Source organism: Xyrauchen texanus, chromosome 5, assembly GCF_025860055.1.
Source record: "Xyrauchen texanus isolate HMW12.3.18 chromosome 5, RBS_HiC_50CHRs, whole genome shotgun sequence".
NCBI lineage: Eukaryota > Metazoa > Chordata > Actinopteri > Cypriniformes > Catostomidae > Xyrauchen > Xyrauchen texanus.
The window spans coordinates 10,095,196-10,111,301 of record NC_068280.1 but is presented as its reverse complement, the minus strand read 5'-3'; the positions used below and the strand labels follow the sequence as shown (position 1 = coordinate 10,111,301).

The following is a 16,106-nucleotide window of genomic DNA, read 5'->3' as shown; positions in this document are numbered from 1 at the left end:
TAAGAGGTGACTGGGCTAGTTGTCACATGGGAAAGTTGTCACAGGGGCTATAACTATAAGGTTTACGAGTCACAATTCCAATTACACAAATGTGTCATCTCTCTAGCAGTTGATTTGTGTGTTGGTTTCAAAAACCTACTCCAAAACTTTCTTAATCATTTTTTTATTGAGTTCTATTATTAATTATAATTCTTGAATTCTATTTTTCAGTCTAAAAATTAAAAACCGTAATGTATTTGTGTTATATAAATTGTGTAAACAAGTGAACACAGAGAACAACACTGGAATACATTCAGGCAAGGGTGAACTACTATTGGGGCTTGTTGTCACAGAAGGTCAACATGTGTTCAATTAATATCTTTTTCCTGGGGTAAATATTTGCGGTGAAAAGTGAAAATTTTCAATAGCATGTTTTGTAGCTAAGATTTTAAGGTATGTAGCTATACAGAAGTCCACTTTAAAAAAATAAACCTAACCTGAAAAATATTCACTGGAGTAAAAATGATGACAACTAGCCCAGGTCTCCCCTACAGTATATACATGTATGATCATAAAGAACTGCCATCCCCCACCACGTTTATCTTTGCTTTCCTCATTGATGAAGTATAGGCAGACCAGCTGGGGCCAATTCTATGTCCAAAATGTTCAGTCACTACATTTTCTTGATACATTATATCAAGAAAAAATTACCATGATTTAATTTCCATCATTATATCATTATTTGTTCTTATACATATTTAGCTCTGACTCTGATATTTAGCAGGGCTTCTATGGTCTGTGATGGGGGAGGATGTGTCACATACTTTTAGAGCATTTCTGCTGAAAGGCACTGTATGTCCTGTACATGGCAGGCTAAGAAGAGGCTAAGTACCCTGAAATAACAAAGCCTTCTGCTCCTCGGTTGTTCCCCGTTGTTTATCACATGCTGCCATATTTTGCTAAACATACCAGAACTATTTCTGAAAATAATAAAAAATGGGTTCCCACAACCATTTTAAAATGTAACTGTAAAAGCTTGCCTTGTACCACTATCTACAGAATGCACAGAATTCTGCTAATATACATAAGATAAAGTTTAGCTTCAATACATCTTGCATTTGTGTCAACAATACACTGAACAATAGAATGAAGGATTATTTGCTCCAGAGCATCAAATGTGAGAAAAAAAAGGTAAATACAGGCCAGGTAACTAATTTATTCAGAGTTAACACTAATATTTGGAATAAAACATTCATATTTCTACAGGAAGTTCAACACCAAAGCACAATGTTTTCATGCAGTTTATCTCTTGCTGTGTTTTTAGTGCAAACTACTAAATTGAGGTTTGTGTTTTATAATTGTGTTGTATTGTTTGGAATCCAAAATGGGGCACACAGGAGATATCTATTATCCCTTTAAGTAAAAAGTATTATGCTTCTCTTCTGCCTTGCAAAATCAAAATGCAGTAACTAAACATTTTGTCAAAATGTTGTTACAGTAAAACCAAAATCAGGTCTCTCAGTGTATGATCTGACCATACCCAGATTCAGAGAAACAGGGGTAAGACTGCTTTGTAATAGAGAAGCAGTCTTATCAGGTTCTGGAAGTAAAAATCCCATTCATTTTTGACTGTGACAAATCAATTATTAAAGATAACATAGACATAAAGACAGACCTACTGTAAGCTCAGATGTTGTTTATCAAAGGTGTGTGCTTCTGTTGAAGCCACCTTAAGTCTGTGTTATTTAAACTGTGTTTAATAGCATAATTCCAGGTAAAGAACTACACTGCTCACTACTTCACCAATAAGAGAATTGTGGCTGACAAAGCACACCAAACAAGCACTGTAGCGAACGCCCATTCGCATGACATGCTGTGAATGACGCAACCAAGTTGGTCTTCCTACATTCAGAAACTACTTATGTATTTTCAATTATCTGAATATTTTGCAATATGGTAAATGGTCTGCACTTATATAGCACCTTTTTAACCTTATCAGTATTCAAAGCACTTTACACTGAGACTCATTCACCCATTCACACACACACATTCATACACCAATGGTGGCAGAGCTGCCATGCAAGGTGCTAGCCTGCCATTGTGAGCAACTTGGGGTTCAGTGACTTGCCCAAGGACACTTCGGCATGTGGAGTCATGTGGGCCAGGATTCGAACCACCAACCCTGCGATTAGTGGCCAACCCACTCTACCAACTGAGCCACAGCCGCCCACAATACAATTACAATATATTGTTTATATACTTATAACCAACAATTTTAAATCAAAAGTTTTTAAAGCCATCGTTTTTAATTTGATTATGTAATTCACAATACTTAATGGGATTGCAGTTCATGCAGTTCATTAAGTACAAAGTCTTGTAGCTTTGTTTTGTCCAATTTTCAAATGCTTTTTGCTTCAAATCAAAGCTGGTAAAGTTGTGATTTACTTCAGAGCTAGTTAGTTTGGTTCATAGCTTAGGACTTTTTGTTTGTTTGTTTTTGAGTAAGGATTTCATGAAACCCCTGTGGAAGAAATGAGTGGGGAAAATACTTCCAGAACCAAGACTGCTGAAAAACATTTGCAGGCAGTGTTGTGCTCCATACACATTTGCTGGACAATCAAAAAACTTTGAAGCCATTTTTCTCTTTTTTAGTGTTGGTGTAGTTACTCCATTTGTAGGTCAGTCTTGTTGCCACCTCATTCTTGTTCAACAAACAACATTGGATAAGCACAGAAACAAGCCTGGGATTTTTGTCAGCACATTTTACTAATACAAACAAACTGCTGCTACGATCTACTGATTCTCGGTGCGCTCATTGGCATCTTTTTTCGAGTGAGAGAGGTCTGTTCCTTGTATTGAGCCATGAAGGCAAATTCTGAAGCCCATGATCATGAGGAAAGCCCTACGGAAAGAGCGGTTGAAGAAACCGTAGAGAAAAGGGTTTAGGGAGGAATTGATGTACCCCAACCACAGGAACACGTCCCATATTACACCAGCAGTCCCATACTCAATGAAAGGGTCAACGATATTGACAGTAAAGAAGGGGAGCCAGAAGAGAAGGAAAACTCCCATGATGATGCCCAGAGTTTTGGCAGCTTTTCTTTCCCTCCTTATTGAGTTGCGGTGTTTTTGCTTCTTACTTGAGTCCTTGCCCACACCTGCGGCCATCTGTGCCTCCATGGCACTTATCTGCATAGCCTGCCGCTTGGCTGCTTTAAATATTTTCCAGTATGCCACCAACATGGTCACCATCGGCAGGTAGAACGCAACAAGGGAGGCCATGACAGCATAAACGCGGTTCACAAAAAAAACGCACATGTTTTCAGGCAAAGGAACGTTCACGCCAAGCTTGTGCAACCCAAGGAGGATAGGGCCAAAGGAGATCAGTAAAGGCACGGCCCAGCAAACCACAATAAGTAGAGCCACACGCTTAAGGGACATCTTAAACGAATATACAAGGGGGTTGCAGACAGCGTAGTAGCGGTCAAAGGCGATGCAGCTCAGATGGAAGATAGATGCCGTGCAGAGCATCACATCCAAGCTGGAGTGTAGGTGGCAAAAGGTGGGGCCAAAATACCAGCATCCTTCCACTGTTCTAACCATACTGTACGGCATGACCACCAACCCCACCAGGAAGTCAGCGACAGCCAGAGACATTACAAAATAGTTAGTGGTAGACTGCAACTGTTTGAAGTAAGCAATGGCAAGCACCACCAGGAAGTTGCCAACAACGGTGCAGATGATCCCAGCGATGATGAAGACATAGAGTGTGACCCGGGAACCAGAACTTCTCAACGTGGCACAGAGCTCAAAATCAGACTCGAGTGAAATGTTAGTCCCTTTCGTCCATTCCGAGGAGTTTGCCATGCTTTTCAACCTGGTGATAAATGAGACACATGCATTCAAGATTTATCTCATGACCATTGATAAAGGTTTTGTTTGCTATCACATCATTCTGTTTTTACAAGAAACTTATCAGATGACTATATTAACAAATATGGTTGTGCGATCATTTTTTAGATATTTTCCAGTGGTGCCAATAAATTGGTATACTAATAAACAAGACCAAAAAATGTCTGTGTCATTTCACTACACAATAATAATCAGTCTATTTTACTATTAATCATGAGTTGGAACTCTTGTAAGGCTGGGAAAACTTTACGGACTGGGAAACCCAAGCCAAATCTTCCATAATATTTTGGATCCTCTCAATCAGTCTATCTGCCAAGAATAATAAAGAACCTATCAACTTGGGACATGCTGCAGGGATACCATTCCTGACACAAGGTCATCATACCTAATGTGTATACCTAAGATGTCATCAGCATTGTTAGAGTTTAGCTTAGTCCCTACTGGCATGCGAGCAAAAAAAAAAAATAGGGTTTGAATGCATTGAATATTCCAGGTTCAATACATGTTAAGATCAATCAACAGCATTCGTGGCATAATGATGATTATGATTAAAAAATTATTTAGACTCACCCCTCTTTTCTTTAAAAATAGCAAAAATCAAAGTTACATTGAGGCACTTACAATGGAAGTGAATGGGGCCAGTTTTTGGAGGGTTTAAATGTGAAGCTTATAATTTTATAAAAGCACTTAATGTACATTAATTCTTCAGTTAAATCTCATGTATTATTTGAGCTGTAAAGGTGTTTAAATTTTCATTTTTACAAAATTAGCTACAACTTTACACAGAAACAGTTAGTAAGCAATTTTATCACACTAAAATCATGTTAACACATTTTGTTTATGTCTTGTGGCTATACTTTGGTAATAATGAGTGTTTTAATGCTTACTTATTGGGCCCATACTCTTCCATTGTAAGTGCCTCACTGGAAACCAGATTTTAGATTTTTGGCAACAAAAAAAAAAAGAGGGACAATTCAAAATAAAATGTTGTGGTAATCAATATTATAGGCCTACCATAAATGCCATTGATTGAGCTTAACTTGAATTTAACCCGGAATATTCCTTTAATATTTACCCCCTGGACTTGATTTTCAAGGGCTTTTTTTTTTAATCTAACCATTTAAAACATAAATTGTGTCTCATCCATATGTAAAATATGTCAAATTAATCAATCCATTAATACAAATACTCAAGATTGAAAATATATAACCTCTTACCCTAAGAATTAAATCCACATAAATACATATATACAGTATGGCATAATATGTATAATTAGCACAAGAATTGAACATAAAAAAAGACATATTTATTACATTTTGAATTTCAGGTAAATTTTTGTAATTTTTTGTGGCATTTTTGCCCAGAGCCCCCTTAGATCTGACCCTGGTCTAATATTAGTTACATCATTAATTAAACACAAGTTTAAATGTTAGGAAGAAATCTTTCAGTGTACTTTATTCACGTAAAATGTGTCATCTTAAAAAAATACACCAATGAATTCTCTCAGATCCAGTCAAGCAGAAGGGAGTCAGTTCCAAGCAAATGACAGTCAAGTTCCTCAGCCCGTGACAGAACCTGAAAACAACATCTGGGGATGTGTGGCAGTGAGAAAAAGGGAATGAAAGTGCAAAAGAATGGTTTTAGTTCAGTAACAATGAAAATTTTAATTAGCACCAATGGGACCACATGACAGCAAAGACAGCGCTTGGTATCTTTCTTTTCTCTGGCACTATAAAAAAAAAAAAAAAAAAAGAGAGAAAATCTTTTAGATTTTAGTTTTCTCTACTATTTCTTAAGCCATGTCCAAACCGCCACGTTTTTGTCAGAAAACAGATTGATTTTGCTATGTTTATGCGTCTCATCAACATTGGAAAGGCATTCTCTTCCGCCAATAATGGAGACTTTGAAAATGCTCTCCAAAATCACATACTTTTAAAAATGATAACATTAGGAAACTGAAAAAAAGAGTTTTCAAATGAAGTGTGGGTGTGGCCCAATATATTTTCATTTGAAAACACATTGATTTTGCTAGGTTTACACCTCTTGTCCAAACTATAACAGAGGCCACATCCACAATACAATAAAAAAAATACTTTAAATTTACAAGAATTATGCATCTCATCCACACTAAAATGGTTTTCAAAAATTGGATTTCATCAAAAATGGAGTCATTTGAAAAACACTCTCCATAGCTGCATACTTTGGTAAAAATGATGTTAAGCTTGTACAACCCTGCATCCACATGCATGGACTGGCATAATTTAAATGAATAAAAAATGACTGAATACTCTTCACAAGACTCTGTACTATCAAGTGTTAACTTCTGCCACACCGAATCACATGACACAAAAGCATGCCGTCAATTTCCTAGAAGTGCTCCTATGGACGCCGCACCAACAAAAGTGCCTCTGGTAAGAAATCTCTAGTTTTGGTTGTAAAAAGGAGAGTCTCTAGTTTCGTTTGATATGCCTCATAAAAAATATGTTCATTTTTCGCGCGTCAGTGCCTTGATAAACCTGATGTCCACATATGTGGAAACTCATTCTGCATTTCCTCAAAAAGTTGAAAAAACATGGTAGTTATTTTGAATAACTTTCAACTCTTACGCATCTGTGGGTCATTTCGCTTCGTTTTAATTTACATTTTGTTATATTTTATTTTGTTATCACTGTACAATACAATTTTATTTACTAACATTAGTTGATGCATTCCTACTGTATATATTTACTATGCATTTTCACATTGAGAATAAATGGGTTAATCCAAAAGCTGAAAATTGTTGCTTCAGAGGCTTTATATGGAGTTAGGATGAAAATAAGGTGCATTTCAAACTGTTCTGAGACCAGTGAAGACAAGACAGCACACTTCCACTAAACAGGGAGCAAGGGAGCATCCTATAGCTTTCTATGCAGTTAAGTGCATTCACTCCTAAAATCCTAAAAGGGAAACGGAAAATACACACAGCTGTCACACGTAATCTCAGGAGTTTAAGAAAGCTTTTTAAATGACAACGGACTACTGATGATGTTTATCTGATTATGGATTCAGATTATGGCATTAAAGAATGTTATTATTTTAAAGTGACCACTGTTAGCATTATCATAAATATTCATGAATATTAAAATACAGAACTACATAATGAGTCTACATAATGATGTTTCCCTATAACAAATATTAGATTGAGACTGATTGGTTCTGAATAATGGCACTAAAAATATAGGAACATCAAATGGCTGAAGTGAGTTTTATAATGCACATTTTCATCTTGCAATTCACAAGCAAATTGACATGGAACCAGCAGGAATTCTGCCTGCTAAATTATAGTGATATAATTCAGTGTGTTCCTCTTTCCAGTTTTGTGATTTGCAATGATGGATGCAAGAGGTTTGGAGTGCAGACATTGTTTGCTTAGACAAAAAAATAGCCAGACATGCACAGAAAGAAACACACACATACGCATGCATGCATTCATGCAAATATACATAAACAAAACACACTCTATACCTTAGACCAATCAACTGGTGATATTTAAGAACATCCTGTGCAGACACACTTTGCGGTACGTGCCTGTAAGCATCAACACATCATTCTGAGAAAATTGGTTAAAGACAGTTGGAAAGGAACATTAAGTAAGCTAGATGTGCATACGTGTGTGTGTGTGGGGGGATATGTTTCTGTGTGTGCGTAGGCATGTATATGTGGTTTACGAGGACAATTATTTAGGTAACAAACTGGTAATTACAAGGGTATTATGCATAAATGTAGTTTATGAGGACATTTCTAGTGTCCCCATAATTGAAATAGCTTACAAAACATATTAAACGATGTTTTATTGAAAATGTATAAATGCAGATAGTTTTTCTGATGGTTAGGTTTAGGGGTTGTGTTAGGTTAAGGGGATAGACTCTATAGTTTTTACAGTATAAAAATCATTATGTCTATGGAAAGTCCTCATAATGATAGGTAGACCAACATGAGTGTGTGTGTGTGTGTGTGTGTGTGTGTGTGTGTGTGTGTGTGTGTGTGTGTGTGTGTGTGTGTGTGTACATGTTTATACTACACTGTAGGGACCAAATGACCCCACAATGATAGTCAAATCTGAGATCACCCACCTTGTGGGGCCCAGCCAGTGGTCCCCACGAGGGAAATGGCTTATTATAAAAATGCAAAAAGGTTACTGAGAGGGTTAATTTAGGGGTAGGGTTAGGGGATAAAAATTATCGTTAGATCTGTATAAATCCATAAAAATACATGGATGTCTATGGAGAGTCCCCACAATGAAAGTTTGTGTGCGTGTGGTCCTTTCTTATCTCAAACAAGACCAATTAAACTCTACCCGAAAAGATGTAAACACTGCCTAATACTAAGTGTATAACAAAGCCTAGTGTCCATTTTTGAGCAAGTTCATTAAGACCTGCAGACCATAACAGAACGCTTATCTGTTCCCCAACAAAAGCTCTCCCCTGCTTAAACTGAGGGAAAATACCTAAACAGTTTTTATTTGTTTATATTCTCAAGCATACCTAACCACTGCTGGAGGCGATGAATAGAGTTTGCCACTCATCCATTTAATTTTCACATTTAAACCAAAGCCACTGGAAATCCGACATGATTGTGCTATCATTTGCTTTGTTTGTTATTCTTGAACAAAACCCATCTCTGGCATGTTCCAAGCAAAACAATTTACCCAAAAATCAAATTGCTGCATTCTGCCAACTCACTTAAGTATGTTTGTACATTCAAGGAATTTGAGGTTAGAGAATGAGCTGGGCAGGAATGTCCATTTCAATCAGACATGTTTACAGTATTATCTACCAATAGAAGGCTGCCTACAACTCACCTTCCCACACTACCGAGGAGACTAACAGACCTGTCACTCATAAATGGGATCACCAAAAGGACATACTGGGCTCATGGTAACGTAATCTAAAAAAATTAAAAAGAACAATTCTGGAGTTGATCTAGACATACCAGAAATTTAAAAGCAAACACTGTGCTTGTAAAAAAATACTTAAAAAATGTATAATAATAATAATAATAGTTATTATTATTATAAAGTGCATTTTAAAACAGTTATTGAAACAATACTCTTGAAAAAGTAAATTAAAGATTAAATACAAAATAATTCATTTTAAAATTAGTATAATAATAATAAATAATTATTATTATTATTGTTATACAGTCAATTTTAAAATCAATTATGGAGAGCATTTACTCTTAAAAATGTAAATTAAAAATAAGCATTACAATAAAACAACAACAAAAATAATAAAACCCAACTCACTCATCACTACAGTTTTTTATGAAGCATCTAAGTATGTTAGATTCACAATCTAACTCTACAACTTCAAAATCAAATCAGATATACTCACCTTCAGTTTTTTTCTGTCATCACATGTTTAACTGACTCTGCTTGTTTGCTCCATTTCAACTGGATGAATGGAGCAGTAGCAGCTCCGCTAGTGAAGTGAGGATGTGTTTGTTCATTTACATATGCTACATAATAACCACTAAACTGGTCCTTTTGATCAGAATGTAGGCGGGGCGTGTGTGTGGGTGCCTGTGCATTGGGTATTAAGAGATGGGTATTGTTATGCAAATCAACCTCACATCCAACATATTTCCTAAACCATTAGCTTTTTCTTTGTGTGGCGAATTATATGGACATCAAAGTCACCCAGAATGGATAACTATAAAAGAGAGGTCACATGCTGTAATGTTTTCTAAATTATGCTTGATGTTTGCAACAGATAAAATAATTATTGTACCTCCGTGGACAATAGGAAACAGTGATTTCATACTACTCTTGCTAAATTGTGAAGTTAGCTGTACTGTGCTATGCATGTATCAGTGTATTGCAACATCTGGCACTCTCTGGACAACTAATACTTTAACAATATTGTGCAGTGCCCTCATCAGCATACCTAAACTGGTGCATATAATTAGCAATGCCTAAAACGGGTAATTAGGGAAAAAAGTTATTGTGGAACCATTTCGAACATCTGCTAATGGCAGCTCTACTGCTGCTCTGTACAACAGGACACTCCAGGGCATTTCAGAATCTGTGCAGCTAGACTGGAACATGTGGTTCTGTGTGGTTCCTCTCAACTCCTAAACTCCACTCGTTCAGCCTTTTCCCTCTACTTTGCTGAATGAGGTAGGTGAAGCTGCGCTACATACCTGGAACGTCTGTGCTCAAGCCCCTCAAGTGTGTAGGATGAGCTTTAATTAAACATGTGGGGGTTTCAATTGGTGCCAGATAAAAGGGACACTCGTTCTTTGGCCAGCGGTGTCTCCAGTCCAGTCATTCATATGTAATGTGAGTGTTCGTCAGGAGAGGCACAGAGCATCTGCGCTATTGAAAGAGCAGATTGTGACCAACAGGCAGGGATGTGTCGCATTGAGCCCTGCATAATGAGAGTTTTGTTAATTATGAATATGATCAAGGATACTGTATGACTATAAAGCGACAAAATCTATTGGAGGTAATCACAGACTACATTACATTGTTGCTATGCCAGGGCTACTTTAGGATTTATCAATATAGTAACACTATCTGTGAAGCCCTATATAATTTTGTAAAGATATATTAAGGCAGAGGCTATTTGCACTAAATCATCTTCTTTGCACAAGTGCAAAGTGGTAGATGCTATTTCCACTGTGGCCCAAATAGTGGCAGATACTATTTGCACTCCTACTGAAATACTAAAGTACAGTATCACTACAGTGTGTTTATTGTGTTTATTTGGAGTCCCACATATCCCCTACACCAATCTCTACCCCTAAACCTAAACTTACCTTATAAAAATGTACCATAGTTTTACTACAGTAACCATAATATTTACAGTAACCATTGTATATTGCAATAAAATCATAGTATCTGCAAAATTAAACATGGTTTGTATATTAACACCATATTACTGTAGTAACAACAAGATCAATTTACTATGGCTTCTGCCAAAAAAACATGGGTACTACAATATTACTATAATTAAACCAGGGTTAATTTTACCCATACTAAACCTTTCTCTCAACTCTCCGACCATCACCATGACCAAACCACTGCAAGGCAATCAAACTTTATATAGATTTTTATTTATTATTATAAGTAGTATTAAAGGAAATATTATGATTGGAAACAGGAAATAGAATGGGAAAAAATGGGACAAAAGGTGGAATCGAACCCAGGTCATCTGCATGAAAAAAAGCCTTTACACACATTGCCATCAGCGGGAAGGGGTAGGGGGGTGCAGTTTGTCTTTTATTTGTGTGTTTCCACAACACTATTTTAGTGCATATAGTGGCACTGTGTGGCAGATGCTATTTACACCTAGTACTGTTGTTTTAATGTGTTGTAAATGTATACATACAGTATTAATGCCTTATATTGTTGTCCATTAAACCTTTAAGCTGTGAGGAACATTTTCTGTTTCAGTGGTATACCCAAAATTTAAGGCTTATACAACTATTTAAGACTATACAACAAAAACAAAAAGGGTCGAGTCTTCATCATTTAAAAAGGAATTATTTAAATGATATAGATTATGATAAATTCTGATATTCTCTCCCTAAGAGATGGATGAGCCATAAATTACCCTTTTTCTTAATTTTCTTATTTGACATTATGTTTCAAAGGGTGTAAATAAGGTAGCTCTGAAAAATTGCTTTTGTTTTGTTTTGATACAACATTACAAAAATAATATATCCTAGTGTTCAAAAACGTCTCTAAACAAACATAATACATCTATGCAAATACAGTACAACAAAGACAAAATGTATGCTGTCTATGTAATGAGTAACAAGATCCCATTCAGTTCCATTCTGTGTCATTTGAGCCATCATTGAATCTGTGCCATGTACTTGGCACCATCTCCTGGTGGTCATATGTAATTATAGTGAACAATCCTCTCTGTCCAAATTTGGATGATGTCCACCTCTGTTTGCAGCGATCTGAATCTTAAAATGATGTGTTTATTGTTCCATGGTGCTGGACAATATTCTATTTCCGATGATGTCATCTGATCCAGGAAAGCTTACTTGTTTTTAGCCAGATAGCACATTATGTGCTGTGTGCACACTGTGCTTTGTGTGGATTATCTAATAATCTATGCACCCAATTATGTTGTGTGTGGGCTCATTTTAAAAATAACCACCTCCTCTAAGTAATGTTATGTATATTTTATGTTTAATTTTAAGTGAAAACCCAGCAAAATATTGCACATAAGCAACACAGTTTACATGTAACGTGTGTCAAAGACATACTATAGCTCGCTATTTATTTTTGCTTATTTTTGAGTAAAACAAAAAGGCTCGTTATATTCTTCTCTTTGAGAGCTTTCCAACGACATATAACACATGGCTATTTGATCAGTTTGATGTTTTAACCGATTATAACAATATGTGCAGTGAAATTTATTGTCTGCAAATTTCACAGCTTCTAAGCTTTAAAATGATACAATTTTGTGTTTATCAAGACTGTAGTTATTAATATTTTGATAATTATTATGTTCTCGGCGGACCAACTTGAAACTTTAATTATTACACAGTGAATTTGGCAACGGTAAGTCGAAAGTTTGGCTGCTGAAATTGGTTCGTGCTTACCGGAATTTGAATCACAGAAATTTGAAGGCATTATTCCTCAAAATTAGTCATATTATTATTGTTGCAAAACTTGTGTAGAACTGATGAAGTTGTGTGACTGTGTTGTTTATAATGCATTATACATGCTTCATATTTTGCATAAAACACATACAGTATGTGCATTTGTTTGAGTATGCAATAACAGTCTTTGCCTTTTACTGTCTAAAGAAAGCAGGATTTCCTTCAATCTGATCCAGGATGTTTGAGTTAAAACTCTCCTGTTCAGTTGCATCCATGTAACAAGAACAATGCTCTGCTCAAGTATTTGAGCCTGGCCATGGCAATGTCTTATCGGGTCATCACATAAAGAAAACAAGCTTATATAATTGTGGTCAATTGTGGTCAGCAGCCCTGTCATGTGGGGGGGAAGGGGGGGCACTGACAGCCTCTGGAGATTGATGGGACTCCAATGGGAGTCAGAGAGAGAAGCACAGATCCGTTTAGACACATCTCCTATAGACCCTTCTCAACCAACACCGCCCAGATCATATGCACTTGACCCGCTCATGATTTCTTATCCAGCCAATGACTGTCCAAAGTGAGCCAGAGCCTTCCTGCCAAACGGCCAAAGCAAACATACTGCACAAACCATATCTACTGTAAACATGACCTGAATGTAGCTTACAACATCACTGACTACTACTGACACAACAATGCGATCATTAAAGAAGCCACCCCATCAGCACTTTCTGTGCCAAAGACAAATCAGCCATCAGGGGTCTTGGCTCATTATAAGAAAGCACCTCTCAGAGGACGCTGTCTTTTCGGACTGATCTGGCTTCCGTGACAAGAATCTTAACCGGAGGGAAATTGCTAAAGTGGCCTTGGATGAGTGCCGTTCCCACTTCAGGAATACATTATATCCTATATTGCAGGAAGCAGGCAACAACAAGAGGAAGAAATTAATTTAGGACAAACATGTTTATCATCAGTTTCAGCACAGGACCTTAAATTACACCTTTAGTGATCTGAATTAATTTTACATGAGCGATTCAAATCGAAATTTAGAATAAAAAATTTTATTGTTCTTTTCTGAAATGAATGTGTTCATATTAAGAATTTCCCATTATTTAATACAAAGTGGGACCGTTACACCATTTAAAAAAAAAAAAATACTTAATTCAGTTTGATGAAAATGTGTCATACAATTAAAATGATTAAATCTTAAGAATAGACTGAAATATTTTTTGGTGCATTCTATCCTTAACACAGTTATTTAAACTTTATGTTCTGTTTGGGGTCTATGTGACCCCAGACCCTCTTCAAATAGCAAAAAAAAAAAAAAAAAAAAACATATGCATTGTTATCTTTTTATCCTGATATTTACTTAATGATAATGTGTCTGATGACCTCTATGACATGACTACACACATGTGATGTTTGGAGTCATATTGACCCCAGTAATAAATGTTACTGAGGGCAAAGAATTTTCACATGCTTTGAATCTGTTTGGTACCTAAGGTGCAATTTCTCAGTACTCTAACTCTCTCTCTCTCTCTCTCTCTCTCTCACACACACACACACACACACACACACACACACACGTTGGTGCTGTTATCATTAAGAGGACTCTCCATAGACATAATTATTTTTATACTGTACAAACTATAGATTACCCTAACACAACCCCTATACCTAACCCTCACAAAAAACATTCTGCATTTTCAATAAAACATTGTTTAGTATGATTTTTTTTAAGTGAATTGAATTATGGGGACATGAGAACTGTCCTCATAAACCACATTTATAGCATAATACCCTTGTAATTACCAGTTTGTAACCTAAAAAAAGCTCCTTGTAAACCACTTAAACCTGCCCACACACACATACACTCTCTCTCTATCTCTCTCTCTCACACACACACACACTCTCTCTCTGATGAGCACATTGCACAGAGATACACCTTTCAGCTCCAGAGATGACAAAAAAACAGACATGGGATTAGATTACAATAACACAAAAGGAGAGGTAAACAACATGGACAAATTGGTTGCCACATACAGCTGTCAACGAAAGACCGTTCATTGGCCCTAGGTAATATTCTTCAACATCCTAGATATCAGTGCATACAATACGTTTGTGATATGGTGTGCCATCAACAATGAGTGGTGTGGTGGCAAAATGAACTGGAGGAGAATGTTCTTGGAGCAGATGGGATATGCCTTGGTGAGGCCTCACATTGACAGGAGAGATCGCCTTCCTAGGTCACATTTTGCTGCATCCACTGTGAGGGAGATTCAAAGTCAGCCTGAAGCAATCACTTAACTAGCAGCTGCTGGATACTGTGGACGATGCCAGGTCTGCTCCAGAAAAAACTATTCAAAAACGAACAAAAGATGTCTGAAATGTCACAAGTATTTGTGTACAGCACACGCACACATTATCTGTTCCTCTTGCATATGAAGATCGTCTTTTATGGTTTTCACCATTAGCATAATACAGTATCAGGAATTTTGAGGTGTGACAGGGTTTTAGGAGAAAAGTGTTTGGCCATCCTTTTTGTGTGTTATATGTTCTATATGTATATACAGGGAATAAAAGAAAAACTCTTTGAATATCAGCAGTTCAAGACATATTGGTATTGGCAAAATCTGTTCCAGAGAGCACATCAGTTATCTAGCTTTGGAAATGTTCTGTTTGAAAACAGTTCTGTGTTTGTCTTAGGTAACAGTAATATGTGCCTGTTATTTCTTCACTAGCACTAGGGAACAGAGGCTGCGTCTGGCTGCTCTGTTGCCTGGAGGATACTGTAAATTTGCACATTACTGTTTAGTGAGTGTGTAGTAAAAAAAAAGCACTTTTGCGTTTACTTAATTTTTCTTTTTAAAAACAATTATATCTGACCCCAAACATAAGTAATGTTACTATTTTGGAAAACAATATTTTCCTGAGATTTTTAATTTTCAAACAAAAGGGATATTTATATTTGTTCAATAACATATATAGAACATAAAAAGCTATATATATTTTTTTTCATTATTTTGTGTAAATTAAGAAATGATATGGTTATTTCTGTATTTAGTTGGTTTTCTGAAATGCACATTCCTCTTTCAGTAAATGTAAGACTTAATGATACACTTATTTCTATACTTTATCAGTTCAATAAGCTCAGGATAAATGGAAATGAACATTTAAGCAGGAAAAAAAGGAACAGAAGGAATTCACACTTTAATCATTGGGGTAACAGTAACCCCAAACAACAAGGAATGAAGCAAATCTCAACAGAACATAAGGGTTAAGCTTCTTAAAAAAAATGCAGAGTAAAAAGTGTATTGATTTCAATCCATCTCGAAAAGTAGACAAATGTAAGAAAAGAGTTATGCCAATGTGGAAAGTCCTTTTCAACTATGACCATTAAGATTGAATCTGGAGTTTTAGAGGTTTGCTGTCAACACTGTATGAGAGTTAAAGGCTTTTAGTGAAAGCTGTGTTGACTGTTCAGCACGGAGATGGTTGGATAAAAGCCGGAAGGGGGCATGACTCACCGAGGGTCAAACGTGGAATTGGAGCGCTATTAAAGTAATGAACTGCTCTCTCAGCAGAGCAGAATCCATATAGGTAACCAATTATAGTAT

The 16,106-nt window shown here is 36.4% G+C and overlaps 1 protein-coding gene across 1 annotated transcript; it reads right to left on the bottom strand.

The window, feature by feature from the left end:
* Positions 1 to 2,772: 2,772 nt before the first annotated feature.
* LOC127644114 (5-hydroxytryptamine receptor 4-like) lies at positions 2,773 to 3,846 on the bottom strand. Its single transcript, XM_052127136.1, has one exon. The coding sequence runs from the start codon at positions 3,844 to 3,846 to the stop codon at positions 2,773 to 2,775; it is 1,074 nt and encodes a 357-aa protein (XP_051983096.1).
* Positions 3,847 to 16,106: the final 12,260 nt, after the last annotated feature.